The sequence below is a fragment of the Musa acuminata genome, chromosome BXJ2-11 (genome assembly GCF_036884655.1).
Source record: "Musa acuminata AAA Group cultivar baxijiao chromosome BXJ2-11, Cavendish_Baxijiao_AAA, whole genome shotgun sequence".
NCBI lineage: Eukaryota > Viridiplantae > Streptophyta > Magnoliopsida > Zingiberales > Musaceae > Musa > Musa acuminata.
In genome coordinates, this window is record NC_088348.1 from 29,490,705 (window position 1) to 29,514,944 (window position 24,240).

At 38.8% G+C, this 24,240-nt stretch overlaps 1 protein-coding gene across 7 annotated transcripts in view; it reads left to right on the forward strand.

Moving 5' to 3' along the window:
• The first annotated feature begins 2,109 nt into the window (after positions 1-2,109).
• The window catches only part of LOC135626708 (DNA polymerase zeta catalytic subunit-like), a 41,612-nt gene continuing 19,481 nt past the window's right edge, over positions 2,110-24,240 (forward strand). For 3 of the 7 annotated variants that reach the window (XM_065132234.1, XM_065132231.1, XM_065132232.1), the window contains exons 1-11: positions 2,110-2,293; positions 2,409-2,491; positions 3,985-4,042; positions 4,725-4,774; positions 4,893-5,005; positions 6,672-6,714; positions 17,388-17,456; positions 20,653-20,769; positions 20,878-21,043; positions 21,143-21,234; positions 21,328-21,771. In XM_065132234.1, coding sequence (XP_064988306.1) covers positions 2,185-2,293; positions 2,409-2,491; positions 3,985-4,042; positions 4,725-4,774; positions 4,893-5,005; positions 6,672-6,714; positions 17,388-17,456; positions 20,653-20,769; positions 20,878-21,043; positions 21,143-21,234; positions 21,328-21,771 — 1,344 coding nt within the window. In that variant the 5' untranslated portion in view covers positions 2,110-2,184. Of the gene's footprint in view, positions 2,294-2,408; positions 2,492-3,984; positions 4,043-4,724; positions 4,792-4,892; positions 5,006-6,671; positions 6,715-7,751; positions 7,967-17,387; positions 17,457-20,652; positions 20,770-20,877; positions 21,044-21,142; positions 21,235-21,327; positions 21,772-24,240 lie in introns of those variants that run through there. The other 4 variants (XM_065132233.1, XM_065132235.1, XM_065132236.1 and 1 more) reach the window with 4 other exon arrangements.

Below are 24,240 nucleotides of genomic sequence, written 5' to 3' on the forward strand. Positions count from 1 at the left end.
CTGGCAAATCTCCTGTCAGGGCTCTGTGATCCAGGAAGAAGGTAATCTCCTGACCTTCCTTTGTGTCACCATGAATCATCTGATAAAGAAGGTTAGTTTAATTGGCTTGGATCATTAATTGTCACTTAATAATCATGGACAGTAAGTTTTGCTATTGTCCTTTCTGGAGATCATAATATGCCTAGATAAAGATCATGGAGTAGTTTCTCTAAGCTTACAGAAACTATGGCAAAGCCTTTCCTGAGCACCATGCAGCAGATCATAGAGTATCAATTGCCCTTCTTGTCTTTTTTTCTTGGTTGCTGTTACAGCTGCTGCTTGCTCTGCTTTCTCTTTTTCTCCTGCTAGGCTCCTCTTCAGACTCCGAAGCTGCTAACTCTCTCCACAACTCTGCCAACTGAGCTACATCCATAATTTTCTTCTTCGCTTTTGTCTCAGGAAAATTGATCTGCATTCTTTAACTCAGCCTTTTCTCTTCTTCCTTTTCTCCCCCGCATCAGTGTCCTCTTTGGAAGTGCTGCTTCCTGTTCAGCAGCTATCTCGCTTGGACAAAGTCAGCTGTAGGATCATATGTCGACAGAGGACAAGAAAAGGAAACGGAAATTTACATCATCAATTTCTCAAAACTTCGAAGAACCTCTACAAGAAAGGAATCTCAACTCTGCTCACAGGTTGTGCTTCTAAGATGATAAAAAAACTGAGATATGCTTCGGGCTCTTCAACAACAATCATAGAAGATAAGATTTTTTAAACTATACGAGGAAATCTCTTTATTCTCAGAAAAATCTTTTGAGAGAAATATTTTCTCCTAATTTGTATAAATAGGAGAGAAACAATCTTTTTCAGTAATTATTCTAATTTGTATAAATAGGAGAGAAATAGATGATGTTTTCTAACCCGTCGAGTGTTACGTTTGACATTATGCAAGTTAGAACACATGATTGATCGAACATTTGATTTGGAGTCAAATTAGCACTCTAATTATGATAGAGATGATAAGGTGACAAGTGCGAGGGATACAGTGGGAGAATCACAGTATACAATGTTGAGTATTTCACTCTCATAAATTAATAAATTTATTTAATGAAAATTTAAAAATTAGAAATAATTTTTGATGACGATGGAAGGAAAAAAAAACAATTTTAGCATCATTTTTATAAGAACAGGAAAAATCTAGAGTTTATTATAGTTATGAGAAAATTATCATCCGATGGAGCTTTCAGAAAGATGATTGAACATGATATAAGATGTGAAATAAGTATTTTTAAGAATTAATTTATTATCATTGTTGTCTCATCTCGGACACATGTGGATGTAGTTGAACATCATCTTGATGTCATGGGCATGACACTTTAATTAGAATTTAAACGATCCTTTTTGCTATTGATATTTTTTTTATTATCTTCGATCACCTCAAAAAATAATAAATTATAATTTTACTAAATAAACCCTTTAATTATTAATTATATCCTCATTTTTATAATATATTATTTTATCTATCGGACAATCATCTTTAAAATATTAAGAGTAAAATATTTATACTTATTTTTAAATAAATATCTTTAAAATATTAAAAATTCTTAGAATGAAATTATAGATAGTAAAAAAAGGTTGGTTATAGATTTTTTTTAAAATTTTTTAAAAAATATTTCTCATCAAAATATAGTAATCTATGATATTTGTTTAAAGTCAATAAAAAATAATTAAATATGCGATAGAAGAAATAGCCTTACATACGATGGAGGCTAGCAGTTATAACTCTTGCATGAGGGTTACAAGCGGCGCGAGGATTATGAGCGATGATAAGTCCAATAAAAGGTGTAAAATGATTTTTTTTATAAGAAGAGATAAAATAAATTTTTTATAGGATTAGGAGGCGTTGTTTTGAAAATGTTTTGAAAATTTAAAAAATAAAGACTTTTTCGAAAATTCGCCCAACAATCATTTTATTTGAAAAAAAGAAAGTGTAGGCTGATTCGCGACTGTTGCCCTCGCCAGCGTGCTGTGGAAGCTGCACGATATCACGTGAATGGCAGGTGCGTACTCCCGAAACCGATCTTTTCGTGCCGATATAAACGCTCGTTAAAGTGTCCAACCGCTCTTGGACCGTTCCCCTCTCGCTTCCTGTCTTTATGCCTTCTTCCTCTTCCTTTCTTCTCCCTCGCCACAGCCCCGCCGCCGGAGATGGCCTCTCCGCCGGATATTACTCTCTTCAGCGTTCGCATCGTCTCCCTCGACTACTACATGGCGCCGCCGATCCCCGATCTCGACATCTGCTATAGTTCATTCCACGGTTGGTGGCCGCCCTATCCGAACCCTTCTTCTTATTTCCTTTGCCTAGTTTCCAGGTGATCGTTATTGTTTTTGGCTGATGGTTTCATTTTTCCTTGGGGCGAATTCTTTCTTAGGGCGGACAGTGAAGGAGGTCCCTGTCATAAGGATTTACGGGTCTACGCCAGCCGGACAGAAAACTTGCCTTCACATTCATCGGGTTCTGTTCACTATACTTCATTTTTGTTGCTTATTTTTCTTTTATTTTCCTCTGAATGTAAATCACGGCAAGTTCCAGGGTTGATTAGAGTTCAAATTTTGCGAGTTGACTGCGTTGAGCAAAATTAAACCATGAGGATTGTAAATAATAGCTTAATACAAAGGATTTCATTGTGAGGGGGTGGTTAATGGATTGGTATGTGCAACGTGTTGCAACCGAGAGGGACATGTCGGGCCTGGAAGAATGAAAAGCATTGAGAAAAGAAGACAGAAAACAGAAAGAGAAAGAGAAAGGCGATGGGAGCATGATCTCTGTGACACTGTTGGTACTACCTCCTGGATTTACTATGTCGTGGTCATGGACTTGTGGGAAATAAAAGAATCAGATTTAATGGAGAATATAACTCCACCAACAATTACACATGACCCCATCTAGAATTGTTTAGATGTATGTTTCCCTGTGGCAACTATTGGCATAACTTACTGCTGACTACTTGATCAGAATGGTGCAACCTTACTATTGCACCAAAATTTCCATCTAATTAGATATCTTATTATTGGTGAAGCAATTTGGACTAGAAGTCTGTTACATATTAAGAAAGTGGTATGCAATTAAGGGTCCACCAACAAAAGAACTAAGGATTCTGTCATGGGAATAAATGATCACAAGATATACATAAATGATTACATGATATAAACCAGGCAATTATATGATTTAGCTTAAATAATGAATGAAGAATGATGGAGCATGTACATTATTTTTTTTAATTTTCCTCTTTATAGATCTTTCTTGTCCTTTCATGGGAATAATTGAGTGGCTATAAATAAGCTTTAACTGAATGAATTCCTCTTCCATGGTTATATGCCCTTTCCAAGGACACAGCTCAATAGCATTGGGTTAGGCCAGGTTTTGGGAGTGATGCATACTTCGTAGCGCTAGAAAAAATTCAGAACTATGTTTGTTGCTATTCTCTACCGTGGGGCTTCATTCTTTTTTCCTGTTTTGTGGTTGTGTTATTTTCTTTTTACATTTTTGGGATCTAACTGTGTAAACCAAAAGTTTTGATTTGTTTGATAGATTTCAGCAATCAATTCAAGCTTTGCTACTTCGTTTACTGTCAACTGTTTTTTTCTGTAAATTCTCAATGTTTGATCTTTAGCTTCATATGGATTAACAGTTCAGTTCTGTATCTATGTTCACACTGTTGTAACTTTGTTTGACTAAGATTTGTGACTTGAAACAAGGATCCAGAAGGTCTTTAAATCTGCATTTAACTGATAAACAATTATCATTAGATGTCAGTACTTTCTTGCTGCACACCAACTAGAAGGTTCTCTTACATTACACAGTAGTCCATGAGGGCGAATGAACCTATTTGGATAACTCGATAATAGAAAGTCAATCAACTGTGCTTGAAATAGCTCAAAAAACCATAAGAATTTTTTTCCATCTCTTGGATTTTTCATGTTAACTCTTTTTATTTGGTGGTGTAGGCTTTGCCATATTTGTATATACCTTGTCCTATCGAGCTACTTCAAAGTTCCGAAGCAGGTAATATATTTTTCAAAAGCATACTTGGAAAATCGAACTGAAAGTATAGAATAGACATTACAGTTGCCAATTTTTTGTGTTAATGATATAGTGTAAGAATTTTGGAAAAGAACATTGCCAAGTATGCATATTGTTCTCTTGTTGATTGTAAAAGTACGGTATTTTGTACCAGTATAATTGATTTGTTCACTCGAAAACTTAGTGTTGCAGTTTGTGATTACTTCTTGTTTCATCAGTTGATGGTCATGTATTGTTATCTGTGCAATGTTCCTATTCTACATTTTGCTCCATTTCTTTTTGTTGATGAGCTGTTCATGGGTTGCTCATATGCAACTTAATCCTTGACTTGGCAAGGGGTGACACAAAACTCAAATGATGGTCGACACTGTCTTAGAGAAAGAAAGTGACCTTGCAATTCTTCATGGAAATTATTTGTTGTCTTAGGATCTTGCACAATTGGCTTTCAACACCAGTTCTAGGGGGTGTAAGTGGAAATATCAGTGACAACTTTTGAAGAAATATTGGGGTTTCTGGTAGGGCTTCCATTAACATTTTAGAAAATATGGTGGTAGGAATTTTTAAAGCACTTGGAGCATTTAAAGTAAAGATACAAGCATTTAAATTAAGATACAAATCACTCACAAATGTCACATTATTTATCTTTTGTACTTGTCTTATGCAGGTGATGAGTATATTAAGACTTTGATAACTGCTATCGATAATGCTCTGGAAGTATGTTTAGCATCTTGGTAGATTCTCTGGAAGATTTTGGGTTTTATGTTTATCATGTCCTTTAGATTTTACAAGAAACTTATTAGAGCTTTTAACATTTTCGATCGAGCTACTACAGGATCGAACTGTTTCTGCAGCAGCAAGACAACATGTTCATGGGTGTAGCCTTGTTCGGGCCAAGAAGATTTATGGTTATCATTCATCGGAGGATCTTTTCTTAAAGATCTACTTGTATCCTCTTTTGTCACATACTACAATGAGTTGCATAATTCTGATGTTCTGTGATAAATTAGTTTATTACTAATTGTCTTTTGTTAAAGTCATATTTATTGGATGCTTATTAGATTCCTGATGACTACATGGTTCTCGCTAGTGTCTAAATGCATTCTAGTTGTCTGTGGATACCATATATTAAAATCATCATTCATGACTCCCAGCACTTTTATACCAATCACACCATCACATCTTAGTGAATTGCCTCTGACCATCTTTATACAGTTTCTCTATTCAAATTTTCAGGTAATTTAATTAATTGAGTCCTCTCGGACATTTGCATTGCCATAAAGATGAAGTTTTATAAACTGTTGTTTGAAGATATTTCTTGACACAGTTCATCAGGATTAGAACTTGAAAATTTCAAGGGTTACATTACAGCCCTTTGTTTTGCTAGATTATTGTGCATGCTTATGTTTAAGTTGGAATGCTATACATATTAAAATGGTCACTCTATAAATTTACATGAATACGCTATCTATAAATTAAATGCTAAACAATTTTTTCATATATCCTTCTAACAATAAGTTTTTTTTTTCTTTGTGCAAAATAGTAAGTTAAAAATTGGGACTGGAAGAGCCTAGTATCTTCTTTTGAAAAGGACTGATCTAGCATACAAGGTTACGTTCAGTGCAAGGCTTGGAGAGAATTATATACACAGTCTTACTCCTGTATGCAGTCTTAATTGTGTTGTCCGAAGTGCATAAAGTCAAATTGCTAGTGGGCTTGTCCAGTGTTGTATTTGAATTCAATCCATCCGTTCTCTGATCAAACAGACCTTATTGCCGGTTCAATCCCAGTATTTTTCTTTTCTTTTTAGGGATATTTTAGTGTGCTTTTCGAATCAGTTAAGTTGCAAATTCAAAACAAGAATGCAATTTCATTCAGACCAGTATGTAATGTCCGATTTATTGGTCTGGGTGTGAACCAGCACTGCGCTTTGCTTTCATGACCTGCACCTCCTTTTCCTCCTCCCTCTCACCTTTGTGAGATCAGATCGTGGTGCATACTGGTAGACCACTTCGTATCAGACTTGTACTGGTTTGGTCAGTAACTGAATTGGGTTTGGTACCCAAAATTGCAATATTGGTTCAGACTAAGCTAATGTTGCTAAAAGAAATTGCATCTTGAAGTTTATTAAGTTGTAAGTTGATTAAGAACTTGGAAAATAACGTAACACACATAATATAAAATAATATTGAGCAACACTAGAGTTGTGAGTTTCTTTCTTGCATAATTCATATTGCTTCTATAAGGAAAAGACATTATGCCTCTTATAATAAACAGTCTTGATTTTCTGTAAGCAGTGAAGTTGCTTCATGAATAATTCAATTTATGTTTGTGTTTTTTGTTGAGATATAAAACACTTAAATATACGATGTTTGTTTAATTTGTTAATGTATTTTGTTGATATTTAAAACACAAATAATGTCATTTGTTTAATTTGATAATGTATTTTGTTCATGCACCTCTATTATTTAAATTCTCTGACATAGCATGGAAGCAAGATACACAAGTTTTCCGCTCAGGGATGCCCTTTTTATCTCTTTTATTATTTATCTTATCTTCTCTTTTACTTTATAGATCTTTGTGGAGCTCTTGATTTCCTTAATTTGTATGAAAGATATTATCCACAAGATGTTACTCGTGTGGCTACCTTTCTTCTGGTAAGTAAAGTATTTTTATCATCATTTTGTTTGCTTGATAGATGTTGACTTTTACCTTGATTATTTAAAATGAAGTTCAAAGAAATGGACATATATTGTATTTTGTTCTAGCATAACTATCAATTAAATTCCTAATGTCTTACTTAGATCTAGGCTATGATTTCCAATTGATCAAATTGATGCTTATATCTATCAATTTAATCAAAATTTGCCATTTTGCTTAGATTGGTACTGGCTGATATTTATTGGTTCGGGTGTAAGATACAGATGGTTTGGGTTCAATACTGCCTGATCAGCGAATTGAATCAAGCCTACTGCTAGTCTTTTTTTTCCTGGGGTTGCCTCTGTGCCATCTCTCTCGCGATTTCGCTCGCCTCCCTCGTGCTGCCCATTGCTCATGCTACCCACCATTGCCAGTTTGTTGACCTGCTCGATAATTCTCTCTTCCTTGTCTGTCACCTCCAGCTTCCCTCCCCTTCTTTTCTGCCTCCTCCTCTTCCTTCTCTTATCCATCTCCTCTTCTTCTTCTCCTTCTCCTTGTCCTCTCTTTCTTGTTATTGCAATATGTATAGCCATACCTTGTGCTGGTATGTCAGTACGGATGGGGCCTGTACCATTCTGGCCATGGATTGACATGGGTCCATGTTAGGACTCTAGCTTGGAGAGTCCTAATTGAGAGGGACATTCATGTAAAACTGTTAGGACTCTAGTTAGGAGAGTCCTAATTGAGAGGGACATTCTGTTAGGACTCTAGCTAGGAGAGTCCTAATTGAGAGGGGCATTCATGTAGGAGGTGTTTTCTTAGAGAAGAATTAGGAGTTGTAAGGGAATAGGAGTCTTGACTAGGAGTCCTACTAGGAGTTGGTTAGAAGTAAGAGTCTTAAGTAGGAGTCATATTAGGAGTTAGAGTTTAGAAGCCCTATAAATAGCCATGTATTCCTTCTCTTTTCATAAGCAATAGATGAATCTTTTCTGCAGCCTTTGAGCAGCAACTTGGAGGGAGGAACCCCTATAGAGTTCCAAGGAGGCCGATCCCCTAAAGAGATCAACCCCAAGTTTAGAATCTGCAAAGGTTCTAACACATGGTATCAGAGCAGCGTTCTTGGCATCTCGCTGCCCTTCCACTACCATCCATCAACCCTCGACAACCGCCCAAAGCAATTCCCACAATTGCTTAAAAGATCATCGCCAAATTCCGTCGTCATCTCCACCACCGCGGATCATCCTTTAATCTCCCCGTGAATTGCAACAGGTTTTGGTTTCTTACCTTACTGCTGCTGCAATTTAGTTATCTTATTCGAAAAAAAAAAATGTTCCAAAATTGCTGTATAAACTTTTCGTCGTAAAGTTTTCATCTCTACGACGAAAGATACATTGCAGAATTCCAACCGCATAGCATCGTCTGTTTGATCTTGCTACTGTGTATTTTCTATCCAAATCCCTATAAATTTTTTATGACATCTTTGAAACTTCCTAACAGCAGATTTTCCTTTGGTTTTATCAAAAAATTCTCAATATAAACTATTGATATTTTACGTCTAATCTGCTATACTTGAAAATCTGCACTGTAAATTTTCTACCGCATAGCTCTGTTTGTTTGATCTTGATACTATGCTGTTTCTATCCAAATCTCTACGAAATTTTTATGATAGCTTTGATATTTTCTAACAGTGGATTTCCCTTTAGTTTCATCAAAAAATTCTCAATATAAACTACTGATCTTTTACGTTCAATCTGTTATACTTAAAAATCTGTGCTGCAGAAAATTTCAGTCGTATATTGTTGCTTTAACCCATCTATTTGCAATTTTTTTTGAATGAAATTTCTTACACTTTATAGATCATCTTGGCTTCCATCTAAGACTGACTTATTGAGGAATTCATCTCTAAAAACGATTTTGTGTTACTGCAAATTTTTATCATAAACTGCTGAAATTTTTCGACAATAATTTTGCTATCGCAACTTGCATCAATTTTCTTGTTGTTACTGTTGAAATTTTCTTGATCAAATTGGACATTCTTGTTGTCATATAAACTGAGATATTGTTGTCAATTCTCTCCTCAAATCTCTCAAGTTTTTGGTGAAAATTTCGTCGAGAAACCGCTATTTCTTCGACGACAATTCTGCCCTTACAAGACAATACAATTATGCAGCAAACTTCCACTGATTTCTATCAAACCTTTGCTATCATCTACCACAGATCCAAACCTTTCATCCATAGCCCTAAAACTCTACCAAACCACACCCTCAAACTGCACCCAAAACAGCAACAAAACAAGCCTAAACCGCAGCCTACATCCACCAATCCACCAACCCTTTCGACCATCACTTCTCTCAACCTATACATGCCTTTAACCCAACAACAAAAGAGAGATCTTAACATCACAGATTTGGAGGCATATATTATGACATCTAAGGAGGCAATCAATGCTAAATTCGAAGCCTTGGAGGCACGAATGGAGGATAAGATCCGGACGCTCTTTACCGAACTCAGATTGGGCCGACCACTAAGCCCGAAGAAATCATATCAAGGAGAGAGCTTTGCTCAATCGCACCAAGCCCGAAGAGATGACTTTCAAGGGAGGGGAGGCACTATGACTGATCTCAACTATCCACGCATGAGGGTGGACTTCCCTAGATGGGAAGAAGGAGACCCGATTGGTTGGATCTCGCGCGCGGAGCGATATTTTCGGTACCACAAAACCACGGACGCATCTATGGTGAAAATTGCGGCTAAACATCTTGAAGGGGATGCCGTACAATGGTTTGACTGGTTTTAACATACTTATGGAGTCTTTTCATGGCAACAATTCAAAGAAGGACTGTTGATCCGCTTCAGACCAACCGATTACGAGAATATTGACGGACAACTAGCAAAGATCCAACGGACCTCCACCATTCGGGAGTACCAAACCAGGTTTGAAAGGTTATCTAATCAAACTTGTGATTGGTCTCAAAAACAACTATTGAGGACCTTCATTGAGGGCTTGAAGCCGGAGATCCAGGAAGAAGTTAAAGCGCGACAACCATACACGCTTATGGCAGCTATCTCTTTCGCACGACATCAAGAGGAGCAATTGAACCATGAAGCTCGGAGGACTAGGGTCGCTCCTCAACCAGCAATACTGAAGCCCTCAGCCCCTCCTACTATCGATCGAGTCCCAACACCAAAGAAATTGATAAGAGAAGAGCTTCGGGAGCAATATGCAAATGGGTTATGTTGGCATTGCGACGAGCCGTGGAGCCGTGAGCATCGCTGTAGTAAAGGGAGACTTCTTATGATTGAGCCAGTAGAAGAAGAGGTCATTGGACATCCAAAAGAGAGCCTTGAACATAAAGAAGAAGATGCAGAAGAAGAGCCACCACCGACCATAGTTACGGTACATGCACTAGCCGGCTACTCAAACCCGCAAACAATGAAAGTTGGAGGCCTTCTCAAACAACAACCGATCACTGTTCTTATCGACACGGTGTCATGGACTTAGCTGGTTTTGCCTAAGTCGTGCGGCACCCTCGCGCGTCCGTCCGCAAAGGTCAGCCTCCCCGAAGCCTCCCATTGTCCCTTAGGACCAACAAAAGAGAGAACGAGTTAAAGAGAACACCTCAATCGGGATCCACAAGCAAACATGTCCGAAAAACTCTTCATAGACAATGCAAATTACAAACAGACTTTACAAGCTCTGAATAGTTGCACAACAAAGGGTAAAATGGTCCATTACAGACCGAAGATCTCTCACACGTGTCCACATGACACAACCTTTATTTACAAGCCTAAAGAGGCCACTAACTCAACTAAAATTGGACTATTATGCCTTCGGTCGCCCCTCTACATGTTGTACAAGGCATGAACATGCCAAAAGACACGGACATACATAAGCATTACATCAAACACCCTGTTTCGAAGTTTGTCTGTGACATTCTCCCCCACTTATTCCTTCGACGTCCTCGTCGAAGCCTTTGTGAACACTGCAACTCTTCGCCTTTGCTGAGTCTTCAATCTTTTGCTCTAGCTGCAATGCGTCTCCTGGCTCCCAGCTGCACTCCGTTGCTGTTTTTGAGTAGTCGAACCTTTGATCCGCCATGCTGCTTCAACTCGCCAACGACTCTGACTCTGGTGTGGGGTTGGCTGAGTTGTGTTGATCCTCGTTGATTCCTGCGGATCCACCAAATGAAGGAAAAGACCATCCTTACTGCGTCAGTCTCTCAAAATTTCCACATGCTGCTTGAACTGGGTGGATGCTTGTTGGAGCTTTAACGAGCATCACCTCGCAAACTTCTGAAGTTTTGGGTCCTTCCTCCATAAAATATGCTCATTGACTCTTCTTTCAGTTAGTTGTCACATCCAAGTAGGTTCGCATCACTTCCGCTTTCAATTGGCATTTCGTTGGGAAATGAGGCGGACAATCTATTCTCAGTAGCACTAATCACCGTTGGTGAGGATTTGACAGCTATTGTCTTCCATTATCTTCGAAGGGTCTTTGAACTTGTGTAGAGCTCCTCTGCTGGATAGATAAGAGAATTTCTTGGCCTCTGCCCTTCAGCCTTGTCTCGGTACTTGGAGATTGCCTCTGCATGCTCCACCTCCTCGGCCCCTTTCACGACCAAGCGCTCTCCCTCCATGAGAGCAAGGAATCAATGACTTTCACGGAAGTCCCGCCTCTGCGGTACCATGACGCTGCCTTGCCCATGGCCCTACTATCCGTCGCCTCGCCTCTGCATCCCTTTTCTCCATGATCAGTAGATATATCTCCGTGGCACTCCTTTGAGTCCACCTCCATTCTAACTGATGCTTGATTGGGTAGCTAAGTCCCTCTGGACTCGTCGTCGCTTCCTCGCCCCTTTCGACCTCCTGCTTCAACACCTCTGTGTTCTCCAAACAGTCTGTTTAGTCGATGGAAAGACATACTGCAACTCCCATGCATGGCCTCTACCATCACATTGTAGGGTTTGCACCGATTCTGTTATCCTTAGCTTCCTTGGTAGCAACGTTCGCTTACTCGACCTTGTCCTCTGACTTGTCGGGCTCCCTTAAGCGAATATGAGCTCTGGAGTAGTCCAACTCTCAAGTTGCTTCGATCATACCTCTGCATGATCAAGTCCCTCCCATGGGACTCACTGGTACTTGCATTCGAACTTTTCCCTTGGTGGAACATAGCCCCCATATGTTGATGACCAAGGTTTTCATCCGATGCAAAATTCGATGCATGTACGGAAGACCCGCCTCTGCGGTACCATGACCTTCACTCCTTGAATCCATAGCCCTTCTTGCCGTCGTGTTGTTCACCGAAGTGGAGCTCCCAGTAGCTCCCGATCATACCTCCGTATGATCTATCCCTCACGAGACAAGATTGTGTGTATCGCATTGCCACGAACTGTTCCACCACGATCCGCTGCACCATGTCACCTCCTGGTGACATCTCCATTGCATTCTAATCCCTGTGGAATAAACTCGAATTGTGAACCCTCCATGTGTGGCCTCTGCCAATACATCGCAGGGTCTCTTCCACCTTCGATTTTGTTCGCTCCTTTGGCAATCGACCTTCATCCACCCACTCTTGGGTCACACCTAGATGAAGCACCGCTCTAGGACAGTCCGTCGCCTAGTAGCTCTCGAAGTCCACTGACTTCGCTGTAATTTGTGCACCATTGCCTAGATCCTGGGCCTCGGCCCCTACCAACACAATCTTCGCCGCGCACTGCTTCCTTCATAGCAACTCGAATGGCAACACTGTGGCATATTCTTCAAGAGTACCCGCCTCTGCGTCCTCTTGCCCCGTGCTAAGGTCTTCTGAACTCAACTTCGCCTCTGCAAATTGAGTCGCCTTAGTTCCTCCATCAAATGCTCCTCCGAGATAAGGTGCATGTGCCCAGAAGCTCCCTTCGTCTTTGGCACCATGCAAGATGAGTCCACTCCGTCAGAATGAAGGACCCATGGAACAACATGGTCCTGCTCTTGCCTCTGCAAGAGTTCATGTCCTTGACCTCTGTCTAAGAAAAGCACTGTGCCTCTGCTCCATGTTCCAACTTCTCTGCTGGCTCCCTTTATGCGGCTTGGGTACTTCGCCAAGTTACACCCAAGTTGCTCCGCTCCTCGTTTTTGCATTGAGTTGATGGTGGCCCTCGCACCCACCATTCCACGGGTCAGCCCTCCCTTGAGTCCGATCTCCATATCGACTCTAAGTGTGCCTTTATTTAAGTTGCTTCAGGTCGCTCCCCCACTTGATCTCGCAATGCATCCACCAATGCATTCTCTCGAGCGAGATCATGCGGCAACTCCTCGCTGCTTGCTCGATCCATTGAGCTTCGTGGAGTTGTTGTTTGTGAGGTACTCCTCCTCAACATGTGAAGTCCGTCTCACATGATTCTCCCTCTAGAGTGCCGAGACTTATCCCTCCTGGATAACTGTCCCGTTGGAGCAACATCTCTCTTCGTTTCGGAGACCACCATCCCCTTGGATTACTCCGATCTGCTGAACAAACTGTGCATTGTTCTGCCTCTTGCAAACGCACTTGCTAGATTGCGCCTCCACGTCAATACAGCCACCGCTGCACCCCTCAAGGCCTAGCAACATGCTGAACTCGTTGCACACTTCAGCCTCCTCCGGACGTATCCTTCGCATGCTGAAGAGAAAGTTTCAATGCTCCATGGCGCCGAGTCTTGACCGCCTTGGGATGGCCACGAACATTCCATCGTCCGCATACAAGCCCATGCATGAGTACCGAATTCTTCGAGTTAGCAATTCCTCTCACCTCTGTGAGCTTTGCACAACTCTTTCGGTCGCTGAGCAACTCATTCCACTTTGCATGGTCTCGTCCTTTGCCAAGCGCCTCGCTTGCCTTGAGCACCATCAAGTAAAGTTGTCAACGTTGAGCCGTAGCTCAAACTCAGTCATCCCAACCTTTGTGCGCTCCGCATTCTTCCAAGCTTGCCTATTCTCGTGGTGCCTCTTGCGCGAAGGGTTGGCCATTCTTCTGAATGCCAATGTTAGATGCCCGCTCCTCTGAGCGACTCTTTTCCCTGCATCTCTATGCCCGTTTTCCCTCAAACGGTCGCGCGTTGCTGACTGCCCTCAACGCAGCCCCGCTAGGTCCCCCATGTTTGCATGTCAAGTGTTTCTATGAGTGCTTGTCCCGCTCTGATACCATATGTCACGGACTTAGCTGGTTTTGCCTAAGTCGTGCGGCACCCTCGCGCGTCCGTCCGCAAAGGTCAGCCTCCCCGAAGCCTCCTATTGACCCTTAGGACCAACAAAAGAGAGAACGGGTTAAAGAGAACGCCTCAATCGGGATCCACAAGCAAACATGTCCGAAAAACACTTCATAGACAATGCAAATTACAAACAAACTTTACAAGCTCTGAATAGTTGCACAACAAAGGGTAAAATGGTCCATTACAGACCGAAGATCTCTCGCACGTGTCCACATGACACAACCTTTATTTACAAGCCTAAAGAGGCCACCGACCCAACTAAAATGGGACTATTATGCCTTCGGCCGCCCCTCTACATATTGTACAAGGCATGAACATGCCAAAAGACACAGACATACATAAGCATTACATCAAACACCCTGTTTCGAAGTTTGTCCGTGACAACGGGCAATACAAATAACTTTTTAAAAGTAAGTTTGCTGTCCAGATGACCTTACCTATCAAGAATTGCAGCAGGCTTGACGTTAAGGTCGCCGACGGATGGATTTTGAAGTATGATCGTAGGTGCCCGCGAGTGAAACTGTTGCTGCAGGACCACAAGATAATTTCATATTTCTTCCTCCTCGCTCGCGACGATCATAAGACCATGCTCAAAATTGAATGGTTGATGACATTAGGTGATGTTTCTTGGAATTTTATGCAACTAATTATGAAATTTTGCAGTAAAGAGAAACAGGTGATACTGCACGGGAAACGTGGGGGCGACGTAACGATGATTTGCACACAACAAATGGAGAAGGTTTTGCATAAAGCATGCAGCGGATTCTTGGTACAACTTGAGAAGTAAACAAAGAGAGAGCTAATAGAATTTAACGATTCAAACCTACTTCCTTTGCTTGCTGAATTTTCAGATATATTTATGGAACCGTGCAACCTACCTCTTACCCGTCGGCATGATCATTGTTTAATGATTCTTCCAAGCAAATCTCCAGCAAATACTCAGCCATATCAGTATCCACATCTCCAGAAGGATGAAATAGAAAGGATTATAAAAGAGATGCTCGAAACAGGAGTTTTTCGACCAAGTTGCAGCCCCTACTCTTCACTGGTGCTACTTGTACACAAGAAGGACAGAACATGGCGAATATGCATTGATTACCGAGCTCTCAATGGCATTACCATCAAGGATAAATACCCTATTCCGATAGTAGATGAATTGCTAGATGAAAGGGAGCACAAATCTTCACAAAGCTGGACCTTCGATCCGGGTATCATCAAATACAAGTATGCGAAGAAGACATACCGAAAACCGTCTTTCGAACACACAACGGCCACTACAAATTCTTGCTTTCTTCAACAAAAGGTGAAATATCTTGGGCATATCATATCAAAAGAAGGTGTGACGATGGACCCCTCCAAAATAGAAGCAATGCAGAATTGGCCAACCCCGAGGAATATAAAATTGCTACGTGGCTTTCTCGGTTTAACAAGCTACAACCGTAAGTTCATGAAAAACTATGGAAAGATCAATGCACCACTCACTTCTCTATTGAAAAATGATACCTTCCAATGGTTGGACAAAGCCTCTACTGCCTTCGACAAACTTAAGGCAGCCATGACGACAATGCCGGTGCCAACGCTACTAGATTTCAACCGACCCTTTAACATTGAGGCCGATGCATTTGGAGTCAGATTTGGTGACGTTCTCATGCATGATGGTCGACCACTCATATACACTAGCAAGACATTATCTCCCTCCCATCAAAATAAGTCAACATATGATAAGGAGATGCTCGCCATTGTGCGCGCAGCAACGAGGTGGAGACCCTACTTGATTGGCCGACAATTTCAAATTAAAACTGACCATAAAAGCCTCAAGTACTTTTTGGAGCGAAAGATATCATCCCCTGAGCAGCAAAAATGGGTAACAAAACTTCTTGGATTTGATTATGAAATAACTTACAAAAAGGGGAAAGAGAATGTTCTTGCAGATGCGCTTTCGCAGCTACCCGAGCAAGTTGAAGTTTCGGGCGTTTCACTTCCGACCAGCGACTTTCTTAAGGATATTAAGATGGAATGACAGGAAGATTCAGAGACTAGTAAGATTAAAAAAAAATTGGAAGAAGCACCAAGCCCCATGGCTCATTACAATTGGGACTCAAAAGAATTACATTATAAGGGACGCATTGTGCTTATGATAAATTCTACTTGCATCTTCACGAGCAAATTTTGGACAAAGTTATTCTATATGCAGGGAATTAAATTGAAAAAGAGTATGGTATATCACCCACAAACCGACGGCCAGACGGAAGTTGTAAATAGATGCTTGGAGATAGCCCAAAGCCACCCACCAAATATGACTACCCAAGGAGAAATTCAGACTCAGCCAAGTACCATTATTGATCGACGGATCGTGATTCGACGACGACAATCCACTACTGAATTGCTAATACAGTGGGCAAACTTACTAACAGAAATACCATTTGGGAGAACTATGATGACTTGAAGATCAAATTCTCAAAATTCATGAATCGTCAGCCTCGAGGACAAGGCTGATTTGAAGAGGGTGTGTCTGTTAGGACTCTAGCTTGGAGAGTCCTAATTGAGAGGGACATTCATGTAAAACTGTTAGGACTCTAGTTAGGAGAGTCCTAATTGAGAGGGACATTCTGTTAGGACTCTAGCTAGGAGAGTCCTAATTGAGAGGGGCATTCATGTAGGAGGTGTTTTCTTAGAGAAGAATTAGGAGTTGTAAGGAAATAGGAGTCTTGACTAGGAGTCCTACTAGGAGTTGGTTAGAAGTAAGAGTCTTAAGTAGGAGTCCTATTAGGAGTTAGAGTTTAGAAGCCCTATAAATAGCCATGTATTCCTTCTCTTTTCATAAGCAATAGATGAATCTTTTCTGCAGCCTTTGAGCAGCAACTTGGAGGGAGGAACCCCTATAGAGTTCCAAGGAGGCCGATCCCCTAAAGAGATTAACCCCAAGTTTAGAATCTGCAAGGGTTCTAACAGTCCATCCCCCAAAATGACAAACCTTGATTTGTATTATATTTTGTTGATGAGAAAAACAAATTTGGTTTTTGTTACTTGTCTCTCGGCTAAATTTAGCTAACAGGTATAGCCTAAGCCTGCCTTGACCTTGGTGAAGGCTATCACCTTCATTCCATTGGTCTGGTCTGGGTTCAGGTTCGTACAAATACCAACTTGACCTAGATTGGTTGGGTTTTCATGCAACGAAAATGAAGGATTCAAGTGCCATTGTTTTTATGATGTCATTTGTTTAAATACCAATTGGATCAATATGCACAGTATTCATCAGTCCTTCCAATCACTTGTATCAAAACGTATAGATCAATTCTGGTACATATACAATTCGTTTTTCTTTTACCTAATGATTTCTGATGGTATGGGTCAGTTTACCATTTGGTACTGGTAGTCTTGGTCCAGTAAGTTACCAGACACCGATGTCAGATTGGTATTTGATACCTTGTTATCAGGGCTAATTTTTATTGTAAACTTTTCAGGATGGCACGGTGCTTGGTAGAACCTTCCAGCCGTACGAGTCTCATATTCCTCTTCTTCTACATTTTTTGGTAAGGCATTGTGCTTATCCATTTGCTGTCTGCTGGCGAACCACACGACGTTTCTTTTTTTCACATGAGCATTGTCAATTTACATGTAATTGCTCCTATTGTTTGTCGTCCAAGCTAACTGCAGTTATACAATTTTATTACAAATATGTGGATTATGGAGTCTCCTTGTTGGACCTGTTCCTGCCATTTAGGTACGATGGTTATGGATCCATATACATATTGATTTTGGTTGCAGTGGCAAAAAATATTATCTGAAAGCTCGTTAACCAGATATTGATTTCTGTTGTAAGTACTAACTGCAAAGTATCTGGAAGCTCTATTTTCCATTTTAAACTATCATTTTTCTATTCTTAGTTCATGTAATATGATGAACTCTAATAGTCATATTATTTGAAGACACAAGAGGAAACTCACCATGCATGGGGCTTCAGAGATCTTCAAATAATATGACTATTAGAGTTCATCATATTACATGAACTAAGAATATTGTATCTAATAGTTACTCATGCAAAACTATTACATCACCCGCAAGACACAAGAGGAAACTCACCATGCATGGGGCTTCAGAGATCTTCAAATAATATGACTATTAGAGTTCATCATATTACATGAACTCTAATAGTCAGCATAGAAATGTTGATTTAGAGAAAAATATTGTATCTAATAGTTTTGCATGAGTAATTTGAAAGTCAAGAACAGGGAATATGAATAAAGAAATGTTATATTGTACAAAGGAAGATGATCAAATAAGAAATAGATACTGTTTCGGGTCTTCCTGATAAAGGATGACATCTCATAAAATATGGGGAATCACCATTGACCTCTCAGTCCATCATAGGTACATTATTATGATTTTCTTTTTGTTTTTTATTTGCAGATGGATAGACTTGATCATAATGCTCTTACATGGTCAACCACAAAGTTTATAATTTTTCAAAGAGGTCAGACATGGAGAATTTCCTATTAAAATATTAAAGGATTCCTAGGCTATCTTTCTAATAATTCTAAGGGAATCCATTTTTATTTTAAAGGATTCGTAGACTCTTCTGAATAGTTCTGTGACAATTTAGTTTTATTCTTTACTCTTTTGTTCCATTTGCAAGAATGGATTGTTTTCTGTCTTGAGAAAATAGCTAGTCAACCTTTCTCCTCTTCATATTCCAGTTTAGGTTAAGGATTCCAAGAAGTTGTCTTTCCTTGGAACAGTATGTTTAGCCTTTTTTTTCTTAATTTCCTTCCATATTCATTTGGTAGTTATGTAGTTATTATTCATATCAAATGAATTAATAAATTTATTGACTCTTAGGATGACAGATAAAATTGTAGCATTGTAGAAAACCTAGATCTCTTACAAACCTGTTCCTGTTCATAAGAATTTGTATGTTTTTTGAATTATTTTTTTAGATAAGATGGTTGATCAAAGGTTTTGGCTTAGATAGGAGATTTACTCACTGGGCCTTTGCTCTTGAAGTGGAGAACAAAAGATTTAATGTGCCATTACAACAATATGCAATGGCAGGATGGTTACCCCATGATCAGCTGCTAAATCTGATACCTTGTGATTTATGTGCAGAAAAAGTTTTACACCTCCAACTTCAAATCTTGGATGTCATCCATGTTAGTGGCAGAAGAATTTTTTAAGCAGTGTTGTGGGCTAAGAGAAGTATGTATGCAGTTATCTAGTGAAAAAACACTTGAAAGTGGTAGTTATTGTCTTATAGTAGTGGAGTATGGTCAATAGTTTATTGAAATATTATCCAATTTGCTTTGCTCCTTTGTCATAATATGTCTTTGCCAAATGGTAGAACACGTGGACAATGCAGTATGAATCCATATTTTCAAAGCATATTGTTACAAACAGGTTCTAGAATTGGTTATCTAACCTAGTTTGTGGTGAAGTGGTTGCTTGGTGTAGCGTGAACATTGTTATCCAGAGCGTCAATAGTGATAGATTAGACAGTTATCTTTATTACAATGCTACAATTTTATCTGTCATCGTAAGATCTAAGTTTGTGAGAGATCTAGGTTTCCTACAATGCTACAATTTTATCTGTCATCCTAAGAGTCAATAAATTTATTAATTCATCTGATATGAAGAATAACTACTAAATGAAGATGAAAGAAAATTAATAAAAAAAATTGCTAAACATATAGTTCCAAGAAAAGATGACTTCTTGGAATCCTTAACCCAAACTGGAATATGGAGAGGAGAAATGCTAATTTGCTATTTTCTCAAGACAGAAAACAATCCATTCTTGCAATTGAAACTAAAGAGTAAAGAATAAAACTAAATTGTCATAGAACTATTCAGAAGAGACTAGGAATCCTTTAAAATAAAAATGGATTCCTTTAGAATTATAAGAAAGAAACCCTAGGAACCTTTCAATATTTTAATAGGAACTTCTCCCAGGTCTAACCTCTTTGAAAAATTATAAGCTTTGTGTTTGACCATGTAAGAGCAATCGAATATGTTCAACAATTTATTGAAATATTATCCAATTTGCTTTGCTCTTTTGTCATGATGTATCTTCTCCAAATGGTAGAACATGTGGACAATGCAGTATGGATCCATGTTTTCAAAGCATATTGTTACAAACAGGTTCTAGAATTGGTTATCCAGTAGTTTCCTGGAGTAGTGTGTACATTGTTATCCAGAGCGTCAATAGTGATAGATTAACAATTATCTTTATTATGAATGAATTTTGTCCTCTAATGCATATTGGAACAATTAAAGGTTGTAGGTGTTTTGTGCCACAATTATTTGCCAGATTGACACTGACCGGGATTGAACTGTCGATTTGATCAGCAAGATTAGGATGGATTGAGAGAATAATTTAAAAAATATTAAAATACGAAAAGTTAGAAAATTTGTTAAATAAATATAATGAGAATCTTTCTTTGCATAGATTAATAGAAAGGATTTTTTCTGCCTTTCCTTTTTTCGCTTGCAATCCTGCTTAGTACCATGGTCTAGATGGTTTGTTTTTTGCTAGTTATCTGTTATCGGTCACATGTTGACAATTGGCATTCGGGTAGTATGTTAGTTACCTTGTGTTGCTATTTTTCAGTTAACTCAAATTGTACATCTATTGATGGTTTTACTGGCTAGATTAGTTCCTTCACCATGTCATCTATAATGATTAAGATACAACTTCATGAGGGTAACCATCAAATCTTATTTGTGTTGTTATTTCAGGTTGACTACAACTTATATGGAATGAGCCATATACATATGTCAAAGATTAAGTTTCGCCCTCCTTTGCCAGATAGCTTTGTGCCAAAATCATCTTATAAGGAGACGTATGATGTCAAAGTAATATATATATATTTTTCATCTCATCATGCAGTTAGTTATTACAAAAGTATATATCATTCATTTGCTTTTAGCTTGAATGATCTAATTCTTAATCTTTATGATTAGGAAGATTTATGTGAGGAAGTTGGAGATTCAGCAATTTGGCTTTCTTCTACGGTCCTAAGTTCTTTGATTTGGCCAGATTCGGTTGTTTCTCAATCGTCCTCTGAAAGTATGTCTACCACTAAACGTCAGAGTATCTGTGAGCTTGAAGCAGACTCAAGCATAGATGGTTTGTATCTGCTTTGTAGAAATGGAGTATAATTTTCTCATTTACACCTCTATATAGTATTGCTGGTTGGTTTTGTCTTTTCCTTTTTTTCACCTGCAGATATTCTGAATGAGAAGTATAAAATTTATACATCTCTTTCTCAAACTAGATCAGAGGTTAAGATGGTCCAATCACTCATCCCAATCTGGGAGGTTAGTTGTTGGTTACAATTTGTAGACTTCTTTGAGCCCTTTTTCCCTTTAAATAAAACCAATTGGTGCATTTTTAATTTCATTTATTGGTAGGAGTTTGAACGATCTGGAGTTCAAGAGGTGGAAAAGCCACTTGAATTAAGTCGACCTAATCCAGAAGATATTCTACAAAATTTTGTATGTGGAACTCAATATGAAAATCTGCTCTCTGAGTGGTTCATAAAAATCCAGAAATCATTGCCTGAAAATGCTTTTGCAACTGAAGATGGAGACAAGTTGGAGGAGCACATCAAATCATTCATTGGAATTGATGAAAATTCTAAGTCCTTGGGATGTCAGAAGAGTAGCAATTCTTCTGGTGAGCCTTTGAATCATCACGAAGATAAGAATGATATGTTGCATGGTCTTCTATCAAAAGGACAAGGAGATATCTTTTTGTATGAGAAAATATCTAAATTTGATGAATTGGCAACTTGCAAAAGGACCGCATCAACACCAACTGGCACTGAAGATCAAAAGGTCTATGCTGATTTTTTGGTAGTCTGTTTTTCCCTTGTGGCTTGTGCTATTATTAACCTTCAACATATATCTTCTACATGTTTATACATGTAATCAAAATATTTTTCTTGTTTTCTACGTAAAGCTGGTAATGACTACGAGTATCAGTCTTTTAATCTGTTTTAGTGGAAAATATGTTCGTGAAAATATTTTGCTTTCCTGTAAACGGCTGCTTTGTATTCATCATACTAGATCATCTCTTTCTCTATGTGTGTGCACGTGTGCATGGATACACTCTCTTGTTTGTCATTGATAATGTGCCCTGAAGTTCTGTATGAAGTTGAAAGGGCTGTGGATTTATGTAAAAGTATTTTATTTATTTATGTTTTTTGATTCCTTCAGTTTGACAAGTATAGGTCTACCAATTAAATGATACAGTTCATCTTGACCAACATAACATTAATTATGTTGATAGGAATTGCATGAAAAACATCTAAACATTTTTATGTTACTTAGAAATGATCATATTTTGCAAGATTGGTATTGGATTGAGATTAGATAAAGGTGATACAAGTGGGATTAACAATATTGAGGGATCAGAATCAATCAAAAACTAATTTAAAACCTGCAAAATATAAAATATGATCTAGATAGTATATCTTAAAGTATTGTTTTACTTTTACCTTCATGTTCTATATGATAACCAATTTTTGAAAATACTAAAACAACTACAGGTCATGATGTCCATGAATTTAAAACCAACTATATGAATATTTGCTCTCCATTGAAATCTGTGTATGACAATGTTACTAGTTAAATCATTAGTTACATATTTTTTATTTCTAGTAAAGTCTTCTTAAATTTTCCTCCATTACTCATAGTACTAACCAAGGACTCGTTTCGGCCATCTATCGAACTGGTACATATCGGTCTATACCAGTGTATCGATACATGGTATGCCAATACGTACCAGTGTTTCGATGAGGAAGAAAAAGAGGGTGAAGAGGAAGGGGTGGTGGAGGAATAGAGGAAGGAGGAGGAAGGAAGAAGGAAGAAGAGGAAGCAGTGGAGGAGGAAGAAAATGAAAAAAGAGGAGGTGATAAGTAGCAGTAGCGTACTTGGGACGCAGCAGCAGTGATGAAGTGAAAGCGAAAGCAACGAGGGCTGCGGCATCATACGTGAGAAGAGTGCTTGTGTTCGTGAGCCGTAATTTGTTTTTTTTTTCTTTAATGCTGAGTTGGACAGGGGCTCACCATTTTTTTAATTTTTTTTTCTTATTTTAGTCAGATTGCCCGAAACAAGTGTGGTCTGCATATCGGCCCACACTCAGACTGGTAGGTACCTCCCATACCATACCATTTCGTGTGGTACAACAGTCTAATGGTACTAACATAAAATATGTATAATAAAAATATTAGAGATTAATGGATTCTCTTTTATTTGTATCATTCATATCTTTTATCTGCAAACACTGTTAATTCTTAATAGTGAAACATTTTTGCTTGTTGGTGACCAAAAAGGATTATCATCTTAATTTGTGATAATCCTCATTTCACATCCTTTCCACTTTCGCATTAATTTCAGGAAGTAAGAACCACTTTCCATTGACTACAACTTCTGAAACTATAGCTCAAGCATCTACATTTGCTTCCATTACAATATGTTCACCAAAGTTCAAAACAATAGAGCCTTCCCTTAGATTTCGTTGACTTCGTGGTTGATTTCTAGATACTGGCCAGCTTCAAGATCAGAGTTTCTCAACTAAACTGTTTAGGATTATTCTTAGCAAGTATTTTTTTTAGTTTGTGGAAGAAAAGAAGTCTCCCACGTAAGTGATCGTACATAAAACTAAAGATGAAAAGCTAAAAAATACTGTAAAAAGAATAGACCACAAGAGTTGCAATGACTTTTTACTGGCTAACAATGCCAAAGCTTAATCAAAATATGCTACAACAACAATATGAGCATAATACTCTTAGAACAAATGTTTGTTCTCTCTTCATCCTATAAGAAAACTTTGCTGGGTTTTTTTGGATTTCAATAGATCCTCTTGAGGTGTGCGTTAAGTGAGAAGCCTGATTGGCTGTTTGCCTGACAAAGGGAGTTCATGCAACTCCTGAAAGAGGTGCTGGTGTTGTGGAGTCTCCTGGGAAGAAGTTGGGAGGTTGTCTGACTCCTGGATAGGTTGGACAACTCTTAATTTGGAAGTCATTCAAGAATCCTAGCTGAACAAGGCTGAAGCAACATGAGTCCTGGACAAAATGATTTCTGAGCCAGGCCCTTCTGTGAGTTGTGGATTCATAAAACAATGCAGAAAATGGTTTGGGTGCAGGTTGTGCAACATGGACAGTGTGGAAATCTCATATGGGCTGTCTCATTTGGTGTAGCTCAGTAATTGTCATAAGGTTTGGCCAGGTGGAGTTATAAAATGAGTACTGATGCTTCTGGACTTGGGAGTAGTGGATATTAAATATCTTGATTTATTATTTTGACCATCTTTTCTGTGGA